The following is a 23,565-nucleotide window of genomic DNA, read 5'->3' as shown; positions in this document are numbered from 1 at the left end:
ACTTTTTTTTTGCAGTTTTTGCAATTTTTGCAATTTTTGCAATTCCTGATAAAGAATGTGCCAACTATAACAGGTCTTCTACATTCATATTTGTGTACAACACAAGCCAGAGCCAGAGTTTACCACAAGAAACTGTGGTCTTAAGGGATACACTCAGAGATACAAAACTTTAGGTGTGGATACAAAACTAAAGGTGTGGATATCATTCCAAGTTCTTCATTCTAAAGCCACAGCTGCATCTGTTGCCCTCATTTTTACAGAATGCTTTTTCCTGCAGAAGTTTCATACCTGTTTCTGACTCTGAACTTACTGGAGCTGCTGCTACCACTGTTTTTTATTTCAACTCAGGTAGCATCATCCAGGAGCAGCAGTGATGACCATCTTGGATAAAGATACTAGCTTTTTTTCATGTCATTTTCCCCCCAGCTTCTATAAAATACCGTAATAGCAAGAAAATGTTTCTGGTGTGTTAATGAGAAAATCCTGCCAATATCTTTCATGGCATCCTAATCAGTATGTCCATTTTTCATGGGAAGAAAATTTAGGCAGCCTAAACAGTATGATGAACTCTGATTAAAGAGAAGTGAAGATCACCTCAACAGGACTTTCCTGAAAATAGCATTAAAATACCCCCCACAGATTAAGAAAATCTTGTTCTGTTTCTCTCCTAGTCTTGCACTCTAGAGTGTAGTTATAGGTTAAAAAGTAGGAGGTTAATACAGATACATATATAAGTTCAGTAGTTTTAAACTCTCAGAAATCAGCAAAATCAGGAACTTCAGGGTGTCATTCAGTCCATCTGCCTGCTTTAAGGTAGATCTAAATACAGCTCATCAGTGATCGATGAAGTTGATTGTGTCACAGAAGTGAAACCTGGCCTGTATTTGCTGTGATTCTTGGCCAGGACTATTTTTGAGTTTTGGCCAGCTATATACAAAGATGAGGGAGGTGTGTGTAGGTGGGGGAAGGGTATGAGACGGTAAAGAGGTAAAAAAGAAAATTAGTAAATATGTTAACTCCAAACTAAACATGATTTTTTCTTTTTTAGTGCAGACTCTGGTTCAGTGCATTTAGTTTGAATGCAGATGGCTAAAGTTGACTGATTTCTCTGAATTTTACTTCTTTTAGGTAAACTGATAATTTTAATCTGTGGAGGGAAGAAATGCCTGGGTTGGCTAAAATACATGGCCTAACTTTGACCTATCCCAAAGGGCTTTTTTCCTTTGGAAAATAAAATCCTGTGTGACCAGGGGCTCACTGTATTTGTTTCTGCACTCACTTGTATGGTCTAACCCTCCTCAGTGCCTGCGCAAGTATGTACAAGTAGTGTGGCTGTAGAGCATATCTCAGCAGCCTGATTGCTATCTCTAAGCAAATGTAGCTATGGCAGATTTTGTTATTTTCTTACACTAAAAGATAAATGCAGGTGGGATGTAGCTCTGAAATAGGACTAGAATATTTAAGAGAGGTGTAAGTAGGGTATGATGACGTGGTACAGATGGTAAAAGGGACAGCAAGGTTTTTCACCATGAAAAAAAGTGTTTCTATAAATGAAAATAGCAAGTAGAAGTTAACACAGGTTTTTCTTTACCAAAGAGTAAGTTGGACAAGATGCATCTAAACTGTAAATTGTATTTAAGTAACTGCTTATTGAATGAATTATCACATAACTGCATGAGGTTTTGGCCTTCAAATGTACTGTATGTATTACTATCTGGGACAGAAGTGAGAAATTATCAAAAGAAGAAAGAACTCAAACAGGGCAATCACAGTATGGACAGGAGTCAGCATATAGGAACAAGCTGTGTTGTCCTCCGCTGATGACAAAGGGAGGTCCAGACATGCATCAGAGGGCAAGAGTTATCATTTACTCTCCAACTCACACAGTGCAAAAATAATTTATAGTTTATTACTCCTGTGAGAAGAGTATTCAGGAACAGATGAACAAATTAATGTTTAGAACCAAAAGTAAAAGAATTACCCAGTTATACTTGAAAACTCCATATATATTCATACACAAGCTTACTATATGCTGTACATGTGTCATAATATGAATTAGAAAATTTACTAAATATAGAAGTATTTGCAATTCTTCTATTGTAGTAGGTAAAATGACAATATCTATTGATGGATTTATGGTGTGCATATATATTGTATGTGTGTATATATGTATCCMTATAGAGAGAGATATACATATATCCCAGAGGATATATACATGCACACCACAGTAGTATATATTTATACTAAAACAGGAGTAAGTTTCTATACTAGTGCCAGTTGAAGACAGCTCAGAGGGCACTGGGTATCTGAAGATTCATGGTCACATTGCAGAAGCTATATTTTCCCAGTCTTTTCCCAACAATATATCAGGAAATTACACTGCAGCATTACCCAGAGACATCTGGTATAACTCCATTCTGGAAGCACTGCTTTCCATTAGTTACATCTGGAAGCAATGTGCTTTGACATGTTTTTATTTGCAGAAGTCTTAACAGCAGACACCCAACCCGGTGATGGGAAGGGTCTGGACTAAATCCCAAAGAAGATGAAATACTTTATATTGTTACTGTACACCAGGAAATCCAGGCACTTAACACTATCAAGATTTTTATTCTTTACTGTTCTAGAACTATGGGCGAAAGCTTATCTTCATTAAAATCGAGAACAAACTTTCCACTGACTTCACTAGGATAGGACATCATCTCACATCCTAACTGTACTGTATTTTAATGAGTTCAGGAATTTTAAATGTTTGGCAAAGTGCATATTTTAAAAGAACCATTCAGATATTTGTAATAGCTTGACTGAACTTCAGAGTCAACATATGATAAATTCTCTACAAGATAAAGGCACAATATTTACAGGTACTGTTACCACTGTAGCATTTAAATAAAATAGACTAAATAACCACTACCATTTTTTAATTTTAACCAGTGAAAATTATAATATTCTTTCATAAAAAAGCAGATAGGCTTGTGCATTTAGTACTCGTGATTCTGGAACCACCTGAACATGAGCATCACTAACATATACCCACTGTCCTGCTGATGCTCCCACAGCTTCTTTTAAACCTGAAATGCAAAAACAAAGTCTGTCATATTTCTTGTCTTTCACTTTATCATCAAACAAAGACGATGGATATCTCAAAAACTGAGAACACTTTTAACCACAAGGGTAACTCATGACTTAAGTGCAATTCAGTATTTATAGTTTGTTTGAAATTTACATGTCAAAGAATGCCGTAAGAGAAACTGGTGAAAGATAATGCTTATAAATTTACACTGCCATCACTTTTTTTCATATTTATTCAAAAAGCCAAAGACATTTCAAGTATAGCTTACTGAGTTTTAACATTAAGTTATGCTAGCACCCAGGACCAGTTCTGACATGGAAAAATCTTATTTCAGAAGCTGACCAGTAGCAAATGAGGAACACAGAAAGGATTGAATCAATTCTAATAATCATTCAAGGAATGAACAAGGGAAACATAGGACTGAGGGAGACCTCTGTTTAAAAATATTGTACTTCTGGGAGATACGCTTCAAATGCAAAGTGATACTACACAGGAGAGGCAAAGTATGTGCTTGGTTCTCCCTCTCCCCATGTTTACCCATGAAGGGAAACAGTAAATACATTTACCTTATTGTGACAACTCAACAGCCTTGCCTCCATAAATCATTCACAAACAGATTCTATCTTAGAATCTTATTTCAATCCACAATATCCAAAACATACTAATAAGAACAGGTGTGCTCTTTTCAAAACACCAACAGAATCCCCATGACAAATTTTATGTCCTCCATGAAAAAGCGTCTTGATTGCTACATTAAACCAGAGTATTCCAGAATTGTAAGCATTAAAAGTTTTCCAACCCTAACATACCTATGATAGATAAGATGCTGAAAAAAGGAACTTTTAATTTAAATTGTTGTGGGTTCAGTTCTTGCACTGGTATTTTCAAACACCAAATTTGCCAAAATAGTTACATTTTAGGAGACATAACTACTCATCTGAGTGAATAATTGTGACTAGGAAAAAAGATGATTTCTTTCAATCAGTTTTCTGTTTAACTGAACCAAAATTCCATTATTTGCTCAGCTCTAAGTGGAGTTAATATAGAAGTATATTATGTACTGGGTGTAACATAACAAAAAGGATTTGTGTGGCCATACAAATAACTGAATCTATTCTGAGCCAAAATAATTACTTGCTATAAATCTGATTAAAGCTAAGGAGTTGTAGCCAGTGGCTGATTTTGGTTTTACTCACAGAGAAAGGAGGTTCTGTTGTACATACCTAGAATATTTTTAGTGGTAGAAATATGCTCCAGTAGTTTCTTGGAGGGTGTCCTGACTTTGACGTATGCTGCATAGTGACCACCTCTCATTGACCCACTGTGCTCCACTATTCCATAAAGACTATATAGCACTCTTGCACCATCTGTAACATTCTGTATTCCAAGAAACACAGAAAATAAGAATGAATTATTTCATGATGGATTTTTGTTACAGATATCTTAATTAGCTTTGAACAATATTATTTTAAAAGAGGCAAACAGGCAGCTACAGCATTTCCACTGGTGAAGTAAATCCATTAAGAATACTTAAAAGTCTACTAACTGAGTCCAGTTACCATGGAAGCAGCAATACTTGTCCTGAATGCTGTTAGATGCAGTAAAACAGTCAGGGTACCATAGCTTAACTGGTACTAGATAACATCAATCCATTCATATCAATGAATTCAGTCAGTTAAGATTCTGATCTCAGTATATTATTCTAAAGCATTCAATATACAATTTCTCTGGGAAAGAAAGGAATAATAGTAATAAAATCAATCCAGTTTAACTTGTGCTCAGGACAACAGCAACTGTTGAAGTACAATAAAAATCAATTTAAAAATGTGTACCTTGCAAGAAGCAGAACAAAACGGTGCCAAGTCTAAAACCAGTGGGAAATCCACATGCCTGTTTACTTTTCGTAGACTCAAACCAGCCTTCAAAAGAAAAAAAAATAAAGACTAAGGTAAATATTTTTCCTAGAAGCTTTTTAAAGCTAAGTGTATTACTGTACTATTAAAATAAACCATAACCAAGAATAAAATTTGTTTCTTTCTTAAACATTCTTTGTTACGTTTTCAATACAGTACACACTACATACAAACATAATGGAAGCGTAAGAGGTTTCCATGGATATATCTGAAAGGCTAAATGCACATTCTGAAGGTATGAGAGATTCAAAAAAACATAAGCATGTTTCAGAACAGAAATAAATGGTGTCTCTACCATTTCTCCATATATAAAGCAAATAGTTATGCACAATAACACTTAGGTAATAAATTGCTTGTCCACCAGTGTGGCAGAGGAATATACAAGATGGCCTTTTACCTGGTGGAATCTTTTCAGATGGAGAATAAGAATAGCAGGAACTGAAGAAATCAGCAGCTGTTTCCGAGCATTTGTATAAATACCTTCTGTTTTCTTTTCTGTATTTAGGAATATCGAAATCACAATTTTTAAAGGTGAGAGCAGCCAGAATGAAAGCATTTTTTAAATAGCTGACAGAATAGATCTATGTTGCAATGATTTTTAATTCACCTTCTATAATTACTGTACTTCAAAGAAGTTGCCCAATTTATTTTATAAGTTTCTTTCTCATTTATTTAAATTGTTTTTCTTGCTCAATGAACACTAATCGTCTGTTTGGACTACACAAATATAAAGGAAAACAATTCTATTTCATCTCCAACTCTATCTCATCTTCCAACTCTTTAAAAGTTTTTTTCCGCTTCTTCTTTACAAACGTAAATTGCAGCTGAATATTACAGCATTTATTTCAAAGCTGCCAGGATTGTAAGGACCATGTAAACAGCAGAAAAGATTAACAACAAATGATGAGCCTATCCACCTTAAAGTCATCTTTAAGTTATTGTCATTGTATAAAACTAAAGAAAAGTTGCAAAATAAATTCTATGTTACATTTACGATTACATTCTAAAATAAAATTTAGATTTGTTGCAGGATTAAGTTTTAAGTGGTTAAAAGCAAGTTTTGCTTGGGGAGACRTTTTCTGTTTAGCCACAAGGGGGAAGCCTGATGCTGGAGCAATGAAACAGCAGTGACTACAGGTTTTGAGAGGAGATTTTGTTTGTCATGTTTATCATTTTGTTTTGGCAGATATTAGCACATTACCTGTGGAGTTGGCTTTCTTCTGATACTTCTGTTTCCTTTCTGTGCAGCTCTCACACAAAAGCTTGTTGTTCCCCATTAATAGCTCTACAGAGGTAAACTGGTAAAGGCAGGACTGAACAGAGCATTCTTTGGAGCTAGTTATGTAACTCTGAGAAAGCGTCTGGAAAGCGTTTTGTGGGTTTGGGGATAAAGCGGATTTTTCCACTGAGAACACAGAATTATTTGATAAACTTAATGCTGGGTCACCATGGCTAGGTTTTTCATCTTCATTTATAGTATCACAGAAGCTGAGTTGGGATATGGCACAGGAAATCACCTCGTCATTACTGTCACTTGGTTTGTTGTGTGGCATTTTAACATTTATGTGGTTAACGTGCAAACCAGACACGGTGCTGGATGAGCTAAAACCTGTTTGCTTAGGAGCACTTTCGCTTTCTGAGGCTTCACTGTCTGCATCAAAGCTGCTTTCAGAACGACTGGCTTCTTTCTCACTGCCATCAGTCTGACTCCCATTTACAGCAGATTCAGCAATTGTGTCTTTGGAGTACAAAATGCCAGAGCTGCCTTCTGACTCCAGCTTTCTGTTTTTTTCCTGCATGATAACGGGACTTCTTTCTTCTTCATTAGAGGAAGCTTTTCTGGCAAGCCTTCTCTCCTGGTTCAATTGATTCTGTAAATTATGGCATTATTATTTTGTTAATATAGGGGAGAAACAGGAAAAATATTTGTGATCTATTATAACTTTTGAAACATGGCAAATTCAAAGTCAATTAAGCCTATTTTTTTATCTTCTCCTTTTCACACATGTTTAAGCAACTTGATCTCTTTAAGATCTTTTTAAACCAATTTAGGATTAGAAACTATAAACCAGTCAGCTAAGAGCAATATGCTTAYTGTGAGATCAATACTTTCCACAGCTAATTACATTCACTGTGTGACAGCTGTGGATGGCACATTCAAACTAGTATTCATTTAATCTAGTTTAAGCATCTAAAAATACTCAAGTTTAAGCTAGTCACTGTTGCCTCCCTTTAGAGGCCTTAGCTGATGAAAATTAGCACCCCCAAAAGAAATTTCATCTCACCCACCTAGGCGCTTGTCTTGGAAGTAAATAAACTGTCCCTGGCAATATGTTTATTAATTTGTAAATTTTACATTGTCTGGAGTTTTTTTTTTTTTTTTAATCAAGACAGATTGCAAGAAGAAAAACAACTTTGTTGCCACAGAAAAATACTACAACTAGGTACATTCCTAAAGAGGAGCAGGAATCCCCTCCGAGTGTCAGCAGCCCTGCACTTGCATCTCCCATTTTTTGGAACTACTTCAAAGATATCTTTTTAAACAGAAAAAAAAAGTGATGCACAGTACTACTTATAGTATATCAGTGCCTTTGCAGAACAGACTAGACAAACTAATTTTCACAGGCTGCTTTCATAGCACAGAAACTGAGTTGACAGCAATCCCCTCCTGCAGACCTGATCATGTGCCTGAGCTGCAGCAAGGGTGAAATTTTAGACATGGCTTTGTGTTTAGGATTTCCTACTGACTATCTTTAGGAAGCTTCTCATTTAGTAGAGAAGGTTTCTGGATTGTCTTTGTTACCTATCTGTATATATGCATTACAGTTAAAGCTTGAGGTTTTGGATTCCAGTCTAGGTCACAGGTACCTAAATAATAGACACTTAACTACAAGCACTTAACTTGCAGGCATTTAAGATCTTTGTTTGGTTATTCTGTTCCTTAAATATACACCACAGGCTTCAATTCAGGAACAGACTCAGTTTTAAACTTTAAGCAAGAACTTAAGTCCAACTGAAGTCAATGTGACAGACACATTCCTAAATATTTTCTTAAAGAGGGAAATAACATAAGCATTCATAATTTAAGGCCTTAAACTTAAAAGCAAGTGAATAATTTAGCAAAGAATAATTTAAAAAATTTTCATTAACAAGCCAAAACACTATTTTCCATTAGGACTATTTCTTGTCTCAGTTAAGCTTGCCTTTTTTTTCTTTTTTTTTTTTAATAGGTATAGAAGAGAGAGAGGAACTTCTGAACTACTGTTAGAGCTCAGAGGTATTATGCAAACAGTTGTAAAAAAGAACTCTTAATATTGTGAAGTTCTCCATTTCAGGAGAAAAGCCTAGCAACCAGCGTTTAGATACTCTGAATCTGCAAAACTACCAACTAGATACACCCCGTTTTCACAAGTAAACTTATGAACAGATGAGCTGAAGTCACAGAATATCAACAAACACTAACTGAATTCAACAACTGTTTGTTTTGGATTAAAAGATTTACTGCAGGACGGACACATTACAACTAAAATCATTCAGAAAGATGAAAGTAATGACACAGAATGTCTGAAAAGATGAAGGGGAAGGGGGAAATTACAAGCCTCATCAATTAGACGGACATACCTAGTAGCTCATTTTATCCATTCTTATTGAAAGCAGAGTTGTTGTCTCCTTTTTATTCTATCTAGTCTAGTTTATTGAATCTATACTAGAGTCAGTAAAAAGCTTTCAAAATCTGAATTATTTCTTAATTTTGAAAACATCTCAGTAATCACATTTGTATGTACCATTAACACTGTCACACGCTATTTTGGAAATTGCTGTGTCTCCTCTATTACAGATTCTAATTAACTGCATAACCCTGTAAGGAAGATAAAGCTTATTAAAGAAAATAATGTTAATAATAACCAAGAGCCTTTGTCATGTTTTTGTTGAGAATAATATATGTGCACAATACTTATTACAGATTTCTCTTAATCTGTAAATACTAATATGTACAACTCTCCATCTGTTAGGGTGGCATATTTACAGAACCCTTTGCCACCATCAGGAAGAACCCTATGAAGAGGCATAACTGGCTGAACTGAACTCCCCAACCCTTGGGCTACTGAAGGCCAAGAGCATCACTGAAATCATGCTCTCAGTCTCCAAGAGACTCTGCTGGCCACGCTATTTTTGTTGCACCCCCTGCCAACTAATCCCTCAAATGGCACTAACGCAGACTCGCCTGCTCTTTTAGCCAGTGTTACAGTTTTTGTGACTGCAGCCAGAAAAAAAACTGGGAGGACAGCAAAAGCAGAGAGGGCAACAAAAACAAAAGCAACATGAATTAAAACTAACTTGCAGATTTTTTTCCTCCTTAAAAATGAGACCACATAACTGAAAAGCAAATGGTTTCTCAATGACTGTCATTTCTCACATTTCTAATAACAACCTAAATATTTTAAAACAAATCCACATCAGACATATGAAAAATAAAACAGTTAGCTGTCAAAATTCCCACCCCTGTAGCCCTACAAACTTCAGAAAAAACTTATGACTGTCTAGTGAGGGTATTAAATTCTTACCTTATCTTTTGTTAAAGGGTGTTTCTTGACAATTTTTGGTTGATTATTCAGTGTAGTGATAGAAGAACAGTTATACTGACCAAGATCTGCTTCTTGTACACTTTTACCTTTACTTGTCCTTCCCAAAGGCACAGGTTTTGCAACCTAAGAAATTAGACAGTATGATTTAGGAAATTAAGTATACAAACTTTTTGTTCCTTTGCAACCCACAGAAAAGAGGAATGTAGGGTTTTCTCTTTAATTCAGAAAATATTAACCTACATAAACCTAATTAGCTAGCCCCTGACTTGTGATACAAGACTGCTTTTGATTTTACATATCATACTGTCAACATCTTTGAAGGATCCACTGAGAGCCACAAGAAACTGAAGTATTACAAAGTTTCTGYACAGAAAATATCCCTAATAATCTATTCTAGCATCATATAAGCATATATGTAGCTATATGAGATGTTGATTTACCAAAGGGGACACAGTTCCCCATGTGACGGGCGAGTGAAGAGTTAACAGGACTGAAGTTTGTCAATTGATATGCAGAAGAACTGATAGCACAAGAGCTGACTGCGCAAAGCTGTTGAACAGAGGACTTAACAGGACTAAAGTCGTCTACCAACCGATACGCGATACGCGCAAGGACTGATATGCGCAAGGCTGCGGAATGGCAGCACTAACAAGACTGAAGAGGTCTGCCACCTGGAATCTGCACGGACCCCGGGGAGGGGAGAAGCAATACGGAGGTGTTGTGGTCTTGCCTCGCTAGCAGGGTCCTCCCAAGCAGACAAACAGACAGTCCTGTGATTGTGAAACTCGCAAAAAGTCAGCAAAAGCAGTGTTTGCCCAGAGCCCCAGCCGTATAAAAAGAGACTTGGGAGCTAGGAGAGTTTGAGCARGGACGGAACGTGACCTGATCATCCTCTCCGGCTGGACTGTGAGTATTCCCCCCCCTCCCCTTTTCCTGGGACGCTGGGTTAAGGTAACTCCTCGAGGTTGAGAGTCCTCTCACTAGGAGAGTGAACAAGAAAGCTTTCAAGTAGGGATAAGCAGTGCTTCCAATTAATAACGCAGTAATCGACGGTTTCAGGTTATCCTTTCTAAATTAGTAACTGATGGTTTTGTGTTATCCTTCCTAAATTAGTAATCGCATTATTTTAATGGATGTTACTAATCCAAGAACTTGTGTGAGGAAATAAACATCTTTTTTATTATTATTATATTACTGTCTCAGTYGTTGCTATCGAACCTTCATAGCATGACAGCGTGACACCATGAATCAGTTCTGGTGCATCCTACCACCTTGTGACATGACAAAGGAGCTGCTGTGCATCCCCTATCACATTAATGGCAGCAGCATATCTAGACTATAAAGCAAARAGAAATGACCACAAAGACAGATGCATGTTGGAATAAGTGCAATGATAGTTAAGAGCCAGCAGGCATCTCTCTCAAACAAAACCCATGAGTTCCCATGCTACCCACGTGAGTCGGGAAGCACAGGGATCCAAATATTCAAAATGTACTTAAACATTTAATTCCTATCTACTATCTACTCCATGCAGCAACAAAGATGAAAAACTTCCTACGGACAAAACTGGTGTTTGGAGACTAGTACATTTTATACAGAATACATTAAATACTCTTCCTTAACTGCATGTGAATTTACCCGAGGCGGGGGAAGAACCACCCCCACCCCACTCCCCCACTCCTAAATTAAATCCCCAAACCGCATGGGAAGAGAGCATACCCCTTAAAAGGCATACAGTTCCTCTGCAGCTAATGGAGGCATTCTGTGAACTGTTTATGGCTGAAAACACCAAATATTCAAATGCTGTCCATTTTTACACCATCTCATCCCTTAGATACACTTCAGTCCTAGGCAAATCTAACAGCATTTAAAACATTACAGCTCATTTCTCTAGATGCAAACCAATAGGCTAGAATCTAATATTCTGAAGGACCTTTTAAAAAAAAAMCTTTACAATCATTCAATTCATATGTACACACTAAAAATACTGTTAAATTAAATTAATCTCAGACCTACATATACTGTAATTAACTATGGTGATTTGTTCCACCTTTAGTCAAATTTAGAAATATATGCATTTACTACAATGTATGTCTGTATATATGAACACCATATAAAGAACAGACAGTATAACAGTGCATATATTTAGGGACAGGCATACATTTTTAGGCTCAAAATCAAAATTGTGTGTATATACACAMAGAAACACACATTTTCATAAAAGTATGTAAAAACAGTCCACTGGAAACTTTAGTCATTTATTAGGTATTCTGTTTCTTACCCTTTCCTCTATTATAGGAAGTGAAAGATCAATGAAAGGTTCTTTTACTGTTGAAATCTTGAAGAAAAAAAAGAAAAATTTTGTATTAAATACATAAAACTATACATGGGATTAGTATGTAGCTCCCATTTTTTTTAATTATTATCAAAGACCATACAACAAATTAATTAGTTACAAGATGTATCAGATTACAATGAAGAACTTCCCAGAAACATTTTTTCTATTTTTAATTTTAAGGTAGCTCTGATTTTCTTTTACTTCAGTAGTTAGGGGAGAACACTGCACCAGAAATTTCAGCAGACAGAAATAAGGGGCCGGGCCGCTCATCTAGGCAGAGTCAAACTGGACCTAGAAGCACTGGTACAGTTTCTCTGAGCTCCAGGCACATTTGGGAAGTCACGTGGGGCTTGCAGATGGGTCAGAACTTTTTGGACTGCAGAAGCAGCAAATCCAGTGAAATTATGTAGAAAACTAACTTTCAAAGTTTCCTGATCCTGGACATTTCTGTGCAGGGTTTGACCTTGTGCAATGCTAAGTAATAAGACTGGTTAATGACAGTTAGATGACAGTTCTAACCTCGTACTTCCCAGGAAAGCTTAAGTCAGGCTTATTGATTATAGCCAAAAGTTTTATTAGAAATTTTCACACTGTAAAATTTTTTAAAAGAAATATCTTTTTTTTATTCTACAGTTTTATTTTGTCTTCTACAAAGCATATAAAATCTGTGCTGAAACTAGAAAGTAAATCGTACCTAAAGGCATTCTCTCACAGCACTTTCCATCTGCCTTTATGGCTAGAATATTCTGTTCAAGCCTGTTTCTTAAACTCTCTTCCCTGCCGCTCTGAAATTCCTTCCAAAACTGACTTATCCTACCTCTGAAAAGACTGTGAAAAACAAGGCTTACAAAAAAATCATGTTGTGCACTTAACTTACTGAACACAATTGTTGCTCTTCTCTTATATTTAGGACCCTATCTTCCACCTGTGGTATTTGATTGGGACTATAGGCTCCTCTTAGCAAAAAGCTTATGTTTATCTGTTGTGCAAGTGACCTTGCATGGTTTAGGTTCTAGTAAAACAATAAATTAGATTAAAACTGTCGTAACTATGTTGACTCACTGATCAGCAATGTTCAAACTGGGGTTCCTCTAGAGCATGAGTTTGCATGAACAAACACTAGCCAAAAATATCTTTGCCAATGCAGGCAAAGGAAGCTGAATGATAAACTTGTCCTAATACGGCTACTGCTAGCAAGTCCTGAGTCCTGTGCATGGAACACAGGAATCAAGCAAAAATAAATGAGATGCACATAGTACATACAATCTCTATTTTGGATATAGTTGAAGTTCTTCATTGATACTAGTAGCACACTGAAATATAATCTGCACATCACACACAGGAAAGTTTACCTGGCACTGCAGAACTGTGCTTAATTATTCAGACTGATTGGTTTACTTAATCTCTATAATATGAAATATAATGTTTTAAACCAAACAGAAATGTAACATTCAATTAAAAAGAATCATGCAAATAAGCTTTTTCTCTTCCAAAGTTAAAGAAAATTATAAGGATCATGGAAAGCATTTATGATGAAATAGCAGTGATATTAATTATGAAAGGAAAATGTTGTTCATTAGAGATATTAAGTTAATTCTCAAAAGTACTTCAAGAAAAAAAAAAGGGGTTTTAGCATTTCCCCACTCCTACTAATTCAAAGTAAATATTTCCCAAATTTTAGATATACCCAGAAGAATAGGCAGGAGGATTTATGTTTTAAGATAGGTGTTTAAAAAACATAAAATAAAATTGGGGGGGGGGTAGCATGGACAATTACAGAATTTAGAACCTCCAGCCTTAAATTAGTTAGATGTAAAAATCAAACCCAATATTTGAATTCTTTTTAAATTCACATGACCCCTCTTCCTAGGTTTGTGGAGGATAATGCTTTAAAGAAGGAATAAGTCATTTTAAATGAGAAACTTTCAACAAAGTCTTTTTTTTTTTTAACAAACAAACAAGCAAGCAAGTATAAAATCGGCAAAACAATTTTATACTTTCAAGACAACATAATCAAACCGGTATGTGATCTATTCCACATCAAACCAAATTCCAAAATACCTACATTTTCACATTCCTCACACATGACAGTGCTAGTCAATTCACCAACAAAGATCCTATCTATGAAGTTCATCTTCACACCCTCTCTTCCATATGCTGAAAAAACATTGCCTTTTTTTAAATGTGAAAAAACAGATCCAATGCCACACTATAAGTACAAAATTCTTTCTAAGAGTTATTGTGAAAGTATAATATTTAAGCATATTCAAAACTTTTTCAACACAATTCAATGACTAATACATCATATAGTTATCCTAACATTTAATAATATTTTAGTTATTCAGTGATACAATTTCCTTTTATCCTTCCCTTCCCCATCTACTGTAAACAGAATAATAATGCATCTTTCAAGAAGAGACATTTAAATATATTCTGCATTAAAGAAAAACAAGATTTTGAGTTATCAGTCTTATAACATTTTATTGCCTTGAAGTAGACGCTAAGATGGCAGACCGGCTGTCCCATTTTCTAAATGGTTTTTGAAACTATAAAACCCGAAAGAATGAGACAAAAGCTTGTTCTAATATGTCTCTATGCACCAACTCTTGTAGACGTGAGAAGGGGCACTTCTGGAACTGTTCAAACTGTATTGAGATTTTAATTAAAACAAAATCCCCAAATTAGAACTGTTTTACATATACAAAAGAAAAAAACCTTGAAATTTAATTAACGACTCTTGCTTTGAAAAACTGGCCTTATTATCAAAAAGCTTCATATCTTGGCTTTGCAATCATATTTGGAACTCTCACAGTATCAGTGAACTAACAAAAATTCAGTTTTGTTTCTTGAAGTGGCCTCTCTGAGTGATACAAGTATAGCGATATAACAAATCTGAAGATGCAGCAGAATATTTTAGAAAACAACTCTATATATCATTACAAGATGCATTATTAATATAGTGGAAGCTTTTACTCTGGATACCAAAGATGTAAGTCAATACATATTAAGCTTTCTATACTTTAGATAAGCACTAGATGGCACTAGAATAAAACAAAATAGAAGTCCTGTAAAGCTGTCTACAGTACTTTAGGATTGCTGTTTGCAACAGTTTTGAAGAAAATACTATCTGAAAACTTGTGCATTTTTAAAGGTGATTCAATAAAGAGTTACATACCTTTGACTTTTCTTCTAGTTTCTTCATCTGCTGTTTTAGTAGTTGGATTATTAAATGCTTTTAAGATTCCAGTTTGTATACGCTACAATAAAAGCCACAAAGAAAGTACTTTAAGTGGGAGTTAAACATTCTAAAAACTATTAATATATGATTAGATTTTCTACACTCTTATTTCCATAAGAGAAGCATAGTTTAATATTTTAAAACTACTGTTTTTACTTGTTAACACTGTCAAAGCTACACGAGCCACTTCAGTAAGTAGCCATCCAAAAACTTCCTCCCCATAAAAAGGAAGCAGCTGCAGATCACTGGAGAGGTTATGTAGAAACCGAGATTTTCAGTGAACAAATGCTTTTCACTTCTTCCACTGCTAGAAAAGAAACGTACTGACAGAAAAATGGGCTGTTACAGACTGACTGGGACTACAAAATGTTTGAAAGCAGTTAAATATCTTCTAATAGCCAGACTTCAATGATCATATTTACAGAGTACTTTTATTACTTTTATTTATTTTCTAATACCTTAGGAGAGAGACAAAACTTTTTATGAATCCATATGAACATTTACTCAAAAATCCTAAAAAATATATTTGAAAGAATTACAAAGAAACAAATTCACACCATATGCTGTAGTTGCACAGCTGAACAGCAGGGCTTTCCACCCTATTTCTTAGTTGCACCTGTTATAATGAGATACTGTATTACTCAGATGCACACACTGGTAACAGAATTGCACACGCTGGTACAAAATATACCTTGGTCCCTTTTCTGATAAACTATGAGGACTGAAGCAGAATGCAGTATCAGACACACCACCAGGGAACGCTGTAGCATGCATGAGCTGTGTTTTCCTTTTTCCTGGTAAAAGTACTTGCTCTCTAATTCACAAGCTCTAATAACACGTACCAATCTCTCCCATGTAGGTGCGCAAACAAAATTTACTGTTAACTATGACACTGAAGTCACAATTAGAGCAAAGTACCATTCTAGAAAYGAAGTGTGAGACAAAACCTTCTTTAGATAGCTCACAACCCATGTACTAATARAAAAAAATTAATAACTTATTTGCAGACAGCAAGGTACACTTTGAAAACATTAACAAAACGTTATGAGGATGGACTGCTTTGGAGGTTTGGTTTCTAGTGCAGCCACCCATCAGACAAAGTCATACTCCTACCTTACGAGTATGTGACCTGGCTTGTGAATTAACTCTCTTTGCCCCAGCTCAGCTTTGTTCATCTTAAAGTCAACAATATACTAAACGGACTAATCAATAGGTAATTCACCCAGCTGAACACCATAAACAGGTTGCGGGCCATAAGCAAGCCTTTTGTTGGGATTAGTGCGTTGAACCATTTATTTAGGTCAAAGAAAGACATAGGCTTTGAATGGTCAGGGTGCCGCTAACAACGGCGGCAGACATTAATCAATTAGCAGCAGGGTTCAGCTTCTTCGGGCCCTGGTGTGAAACAATCTCCAGCCCACATTGCCGGAAACGGCAGGCAGTGTGCAATTTTGATTGTAGTATCAACAACCTTTTATCTTAAAAATCCACTTGTGTGTGTATGTGCTTTTTTTTTTTTTTTTTAATGGAGATAGCAAAAAGGTCACTGTTGGGTTCGGAAAGCTGTTTTGTAAGATGCAAGTAGGCAGGTAAGAGGCATGGTTCAATGTGATTTTTATTAGTTATATAACTTCTTGTAATTAATGCAGTGTTATGTGTATTTCTTTGGTCAAAACTCTCACGGTTNAGGGATCCTGAAACAGCCACAAGTACAGGCTGAAGCAGCCGGCCGCAATTTTAGCAGGCTGCTACCTAAACTTTCTACACTCAAAAGCAAGCACATTTAAAAGCGGTGTGAAAGGGAAAGGTTCGCGGCTGGAAGCATTTCTAAAGGATTCTGGTGGCAGACATATTGCTGTAGGCTTTCCTCAATCGGAGCCCACATGGTAGCGACAGGGCRCAACAATAGCGCGATTAACAGCTGCGGGCTTCCCAGGCTGCACAATGCCCGCGCCGCTTGCGTCCGCCCGGCCCCGCTGCTGCTGCTGCTGCTCACCACCCCGAATGCATCACGCATCTGACACTCGCCGTTTGTCACACCATCCACGGACCCAAAAACCGGGATGAAAAAAAAAGGAAAAAAAAGAACAAGACAGAGAGCTTTTACTAGTAATGTCCCTTGCTGAGCAGCCTGAGGTGATAAAGTCACTGTTTGCAGTAATGCACCATTATGGCAAAGCAGGGGTATAATTGCAGTAAAGGGTGGGATCAACCTCTGCTTGCCCAGTGCTGCGGGTTGCAGAAATACTGTACTGCCTAAAATTGAATTTAAAATCCTCAGTATAGTCCATTACTCTTATGGTAGCTACAGCAGCTATCACTTCTTGCTAATAAAACTACACGAAAGACAAAACATAGGTTATCATAATGACAGCACATTCACTGATGAAACAGGAGATTGATTTGGGGGGGAAAGACAGCAATCAATCACTGGGGAAGAAGCTTATTTGCTGTAATAATTCTGCTTTTGGTGAGCCCTCAATTGTGAAGCAAATATAGTTTCCACCTTTTATTATATGAAAAATCTATGAAGAACAAAATAAGCTTTCCCTCTACTGCAAAAACATGACAACTTTTTCATTAAATGAAAAGAGAAGGAAGCAGCAGTCAGCTGCTTCTGTTACGTGCCCAGTTCAACATATAATTTTATAAGCATGACAATGTTAAGATTCAGCAAGTTCTTTCTGTAGTTCAGTTCTGTTCACGATTCACTATATTGCTGCCAAGGACAATATATGTTAATATTCTGGTAGGATAAGATTTAGTTCAGTGCTACTCTTGTGTCAGGAACTGGGCTCAGATACAGCTTTGTATCTTTATCTCCATGATAATTCAGGTTAGGTTCATTACATTCATTATATTATCAAATGTGACAAAAGAGGAAGCACGCTGGTCAGTATGATGTTTAAGCACCTCCTTTTGACTAGTCTTGGAAAAGGCTATTTATCAAAACATCATCTGAAAAGAGGGTTCAAAGACAAGCAGAAGAAAACTAACAAATCAGATTAGTTAAAAGAGGTAAAACAAGCAAAAACCACTCTCTTGTAYTCAACAATACAGGAGGCAGAAATAGCAAAGGAAAAAGAAATACAAAAAGAAACACAGGCACATTTTCAATATAATATAACTTGTTATTTACTAAGCATAGTTAGATGTAGATTTTAAATACTGGAAAGCAGTGTCTTATTTATAAAACAAGTCATTTTTCTTCTTTAATAAAGCCAAAAAATTCAGATTCGTAAAGTTATCAGTGATGTATTTATCATATTCTTTCTGCTTCTGATTGAAGCTTTTATTCCAATCAGCAATTTTAGCATATCAACATGAACATAATTAAATCATCTGTATACAAAGTCAGCATTTTTCTGAAGATAATGAGAAAAGCCACTCTTACTCCATTAAGTTTATCTTTAAAACATTAGGAACGTGAACCAACATTGAAATAATGACTCCTAGTTTATAATACACAGTAAGTTCTTCAAAAATACACAGAAAGATGTTACCTTTGTCTCTTCAATCCTCATTGCATCCAGCAAATAGTGCAGAAGCTCCTGGCTGTCCTGTTGCTGGAACCCCTTAAACCGAGGGGCCCTATGGAAGAAGCAGAAGGAATTTTAAATTTACTTTGGGAGTTCTTAATGAGACAACATCCACGTTAGACTCCTGCTGGATGTCAGGGGTACAAATAGGTGCAATTCCTAAATGACATAATGAGGCTGTAGAAAGCTCCTGGTATGGTTGCATTTACACCACAAAGTCTGCACTTGAATCTGGATAGCATTTTGACCCTACTGGGAATGGTTTGACTAAAATACAGCTTTTTGTAGTTGCATCCATGCTAGTAGCACTGCTGTCAGAGTACACCAGTACTTCTGTATCAGCAAATGGTCCCAGTATGAACATATCCCAGGGTCATAGAAGAGAGCAAAGAACATTTTCAGAGTGCTTAAACTCTCCTACTACCTCACCACCCTCTCTACCACTAGGAAAAGAAACTTCAAATGTGCATAAACAGTCTGTATATAGTAAAACTGAAACAGCACTATCATCTTTATTGGAAAAAGAGTCTCTTGAAATGGAAGGCATGTCAGCAGCTGTGCATCAGACAAACAAACTTCAGGTCAGAATCCAAATACGAACTTCTTAACTTCTGAAACTAAAGCATATACAACCATCTCTTCAGAATGGCTTCACATTCAATCAGTCCATTGAGCTGTAGCTTACTGAACTGAGGGAACACTCAGTGAGTAAGACGGTGAATATGCTAAAAAACATTAGTGTCACACAGAACATGGATTTCAAATGCTACTAAAAAAAGCTTTAAAAAATTGTAATGACATGATATGCTAATATATGTAATTTATACAGTATTCTATTAGCCTTTCATTTATGCTAAATTTCTTCAATTAATATCATAAATATTCTAAACACAGGTTTTGTATTCTGGAGAATATTTCTCACGAGAACAGCCAGGTGCTTGAGGGTTTTTTTTTGTAGAGTTAGTCTTAAAATTATCAGGTAAGAGTAACAACAACTGCTTCATATAAGTTTTAAAAGGACCTTTTAGTATCATGAATTATCAACTCACACCATATCCACATCCAAACTTTTGTTCCCCAGTCTAACAAACTGCAATACCTCAGTTCATTTCTGCAATACCTCAGATCATTTCTGAAATTCATATTAAAACATATGATACTACTAGAAACAAACAGAATGCAGCTCTATATCTAAAATCCATAAAAAGCCTGGAACTGCTGAGACAATCTCTTCGAGATTTTTTGTTTGAGACAACACATTTGAATACAGATTCTAAGAACTACCATGTCTGGAAAAGCAGGTAATAAATTGGTTTACATAACATCCTTTTTTTTTTTTTTTCCTTCTTCAAAGGATCCTTCTTTTTTTTCCTTCTTAGCTGCCTAAGAGAGCTGTATGCCCAACTAGTTTTGGGAAAACCAAACCAAAAAACAACAAAAACAAAACAAAAAAGAAACAACCGAACAAAACCCTTAAACCCCTCAGAAGACAGAGTCAGGTTCAAATGTCACCAGAGTCTTCTGCGCTAATTCAAAGAAACTCTCCTTACTCCCCCATCATAACAACAAAGTATGTCAAGTTTATTGCTCCCACAGCAAATCAAATAGCAACGCATTACAAATTTTAGCTTTTCTGCAGTTCCTGAGTGCATCAAAAATGTTATCTGCACAAGCTATGGCAGATCCTAAAGAATCCATACTGTCACTGTGATTTAATCTTGCTGTGTTTCCTACCACACTTAGTCTATTTTACTAATTTGAATAGCCAGCATTAAAAAGTAAATCCCAATACAGTGCTCTTTCCTCATGCTAACCAGGTTTAAAAGATACGGGATAGTGGGGTCCAACCCTTGAGCACTTTATAACCCTTGGTAAAATCTTTCAGAGCCTAATTTGCCCGCTGCACCCGTGAGCCCAGACAGCACATCTGCCAGCACCAAGCCCACCAGAATCGAAGTCCACTGTGCTGGCGGGGCAGCCCCCACGGGGATTTCCCTGGCTATCCCCAAAGCGGCAGAGAGGGGCGAGCAGCGCCTCTGGCTGAGCACGGCAAGGGGCCGGCAGGAGAAAGCTATGAGGTTCCTACAGTCCGACTGCCCTGAGATTTTGTCTGTGAGGTGGGTGATGAGCACTTACTGTAGAACTGTGTGCTTCAGGCCTCTTTCTTACAATAAAGTTGAATGAAGTAATTTTTCTGAGATCTGCGCTGGCTAAAAATGCAACTAGAGCTGCGACTAGAAAAGATAATGCTTTTGCATAAATGCAAATATCACTGTCTTTTGGATGTGTGATATCAAATGACTGTTATTCCTAGATCACATGCCCACCTTCTAGAATAATATCTATGTACTACTAGGGTTAAACAATGATCTGAATTGTCAAAGACTGCAATAGCATTAAAAAAAACAAACAAAAAAACCCCAAAACAGCCTACTTCCACCAAACTTCTCATCTCTAGAAATGAGAAGTCTCAAAGCAAAGGATCTACATGCCTTAGTGAATATGCATTTGATGTGGCCCTTATCCTCTCACACTACATTGTCCTTCGAGCTGCCCTCCTTTATGGTGTCTGGCAACAGCGCCAAAAGAGGCAAGCCAGCTTGCGAGTCGACCCAAGGACACAGGAGGAACTCTGGAAGTTGATGATTTTTTGCTTTTACACTTTACTAGACAGGACAAATGAAAACTGAAGACTCCACAGCAAATAAAATTCTTGTAAAAAGAATATCAGCAGCAATAGCATGACCCTCAAACAAAAAGAGGGAAAAAAAGTCTGCTTCAGACTGGACTACCAGTTTCCACCAACGATGTTTCAGTCAACTGCACAGGGTTAATATTGCCTCTGCTTATAAAACAAGCATTCAGTAGTCTAAATCACTGTTACTCAAAAACTGTAGACTTCCTTTGTACTAGCCACAACATCTAAAATATACTCTAAATATTGTATTTTATGGGCATAAATTATATACAAATTATAAAATACACTTACAAATATGTGGCCAGATCCTTAGGGTGTTATTTTATGTTACTAGGATAACCACAGTTAGAAGGCTTCTCATAAATAATTTGGATCTCCAGCTTCTTGCAGCCCCAAATGAGACTACGTGTAGTTGTTCACTCTTAACATACTTTTATTTCACGTTGAGTATAACTTATTGACCAAACCACATATATCTTTCCAGACAAGTTACTCTGTAGATCTTAATTAAAGCCTGAGACCAGTTCATCTAAAACGAGATTCAAAGGCTTTTTTTGTTCTGCCACTACTGCCACCAAATGGCAGCTGTGACTCTCCCTGCACACTGGTAAGAGCACATGCAGGCTGAGGCACATTTGCACCTCTTCCAAAATCTAGCACAGGAGACAACTGGCTGAGCACAGCTCAAATAGGGATTTTATCAAACTAGCAGAGTGGCCAGAATAACCAAMCACTTCTTCAGTTACTCAATTTTATTTAATGCATGTTGAGCCAGTTTTCATTTTCAGCCTCAGATTGCATGCGCTGACTAATCAGTGCATCAAGCTGTAAACGTGTCAGTGTTTTCTCAACATGCAGTAATCCTACTTGCCCAACCGAGCTCTTTATCTGCTCTAGGATTCTTGAAGATGAGGTTTCTTTCCTGCTCTTACACCAAAGCTAGTCAAGTTTGCTTCAGAAATTTTTGCTCAGGGATATGAGATATTAAAGGCTGCCATAAGGGAATGCATCGGACATATAATGTGCGTAAAATGATGAAACTTAAAAGTTGGGCAAGATGTCAAGACTCCAAGTTCGGATCACAGTAGCCCTGGGTTACATGCAGTATACAAGGGTCTAAGCTTTGAACAGCTCTCTGGAGGCACTTTAGTAAGTAACTGGAGAAGGATCTAAGGTGACTAGGCATCTAAGGTCAGTGCCTAAAATTAAGTGGAATAAATCTGGACTTACATATGCAAAGCTACATGTTCACATTTACAAAAATGACACGATACACATGAAACAAATATGAAATGTGAAAACATTTCATTTTGTATCTACTTTTTGATGCAAAGTTGGCAACATCTATAGTTAACAAATGTACTAATTATGCTGCTTTATTCTGAGGTTGACTATGACATCTGGAATTAGCAAAGCAGGTGAACATTTTTTAGCATTCTTTTTGAACCAAATTTTTTTTGCATGTGCAGGTCAACCTAAAAATTTTATTTCAAATTAAAAAACAACAAATTCAATCTTGAAATGTTCCTCCTATGAAATGAAAATATTTAATTTCTTACTATTAAAATGTCATGTTTTGCTTCTATTAAACTCAAATATTTTGTTTCCAGTCAAATTGATTATAACTAGATACATTCTGAAAAGCACTCAGATACAATAAAACATTCAATTTCTGTTAAAAAATTAAGTAACATATTACCTGCGTGCACATGTTTATAGGAACATTCACGCACCTTTTTAATTTGTTAAAACATTTTTCTCATCATTTCTTTAAATGAACAGTGAGGAAATTGGAAGAATTATTATTAGCTTACCCACGTGCAGAAATCAGTTCAATTCTGAGAAAACTAGTTAGCCACAGCATTATTACTTTTATTTATGGGAAATTTCTTGTTTTCCTGAGACACCGAGCAATACTGGGCATATTCAACATATATCCGCCAATATATGCACTGTATAGTACACAAACAAAATTCTTGCATTTACACAACACTGGATTCTTGTGCTATTAGTTTCCTAACAGGRATTTTCTTTGCTACAGAAGCAGGGTCACAGGATTGCAAGAGACAACATAGTAAAAGGGAAGAAAAATGAACACTTACTTGACAAGGAAACAATCAAAAATCTCATCAGTGTTACAGGAGTTTCTTTTCATTATAGGTGCACTTCAGAGAAAATTT

At 36.4% G+C, this 23,565-nt stretch overlaps 1 protein-coding gene and 1 long non-coding RNA gene across 4 annotated transcripts in view; one reads left to right on the top strand and one right to left on the bottom strand.

The window, feature by feature from the left end:
* Positions 1-1,064: 1,064 nt before the first annotated feature.
* LOC112962802 lies at positions 1,065-8,891 on the top strand. Its single transcript, XR_003252408.1, has 2 exons — positions 1,065-1,128; positions 8,217-8,891. It is a non-coding gene; the product is annotated as an uncharacterized LOC112962802 (long non-coding RNA).
* USP45 (ubiquitin specific peptidase 45) overlaps positions 1,888-23,565 on the bottom strand; it is a 57,241-nt gene continuing 35,563 nt past the window's right edge. For 2 of the 3 annotated variants that reach the window (XM_026059276.1, XM_026059277.1), the window contains 10 exons: positions 18,652-18,739; positions 15,086-15,167; positions 13,976-14,067; positions 11,854-11,910; positions 9,552-9,695; positions 6,188-6,857; positions 5,384-5,481; positions 4,906-4,992; positions 4,297-4,450; positions 1,888-3,071 (listed from right to left, as the gene is read on the bottom strand). In XM_026059276.1, the coding sequence (XP_025915061.1) occupies positions 2,941-3,071; positions 4,297-4,450; positions 4,906-4,992; positions 5,384-5,481; positions 6,188-6,857; positions 9,552-9,695; positions 11,854-11,910; positions 13,976-14,067; positions 15,086-15,167; positions 18,652-18,739 (1,603 nt within the window). In that variant the 3' untranslated portion in view covers positions 1,888-2,940. Of the gene's footprint in view, positions 3,072-4,296; positions 4,451-4,905; positions 4,993-5,383; positions 5,482-6,187; positions 6,858-9,551; positions 9,696-11,853; positions 11,911-13,975; positions 14,068-15,085; positions 15,168-18,651; positions 18,740-23,565 lie in introns of those variants that run through there. The other variant, XM_026059278.1, reaches the window with a different exon arrangement.

The sequence above is a fragment of the Apteryx rowi genome, unplaced genomic scaffold (assembly GCF_003343035.1).
Source record: "Apteryx rowi isolate R43461 unplaced genomic scaffold, aptRow1 scaffold_155, whole genome shotgun sequence".
In the NCBI taxonomy this organism is placed as follows: Eukaryota; Metazoa; Chordata; class Aves; order Apterygiformes; family Apterygidae; genus Apteryx; species Apteryx rowi.
This window is presented reverse-complemented; position numbering and strand designations above follow the sequence as displayed.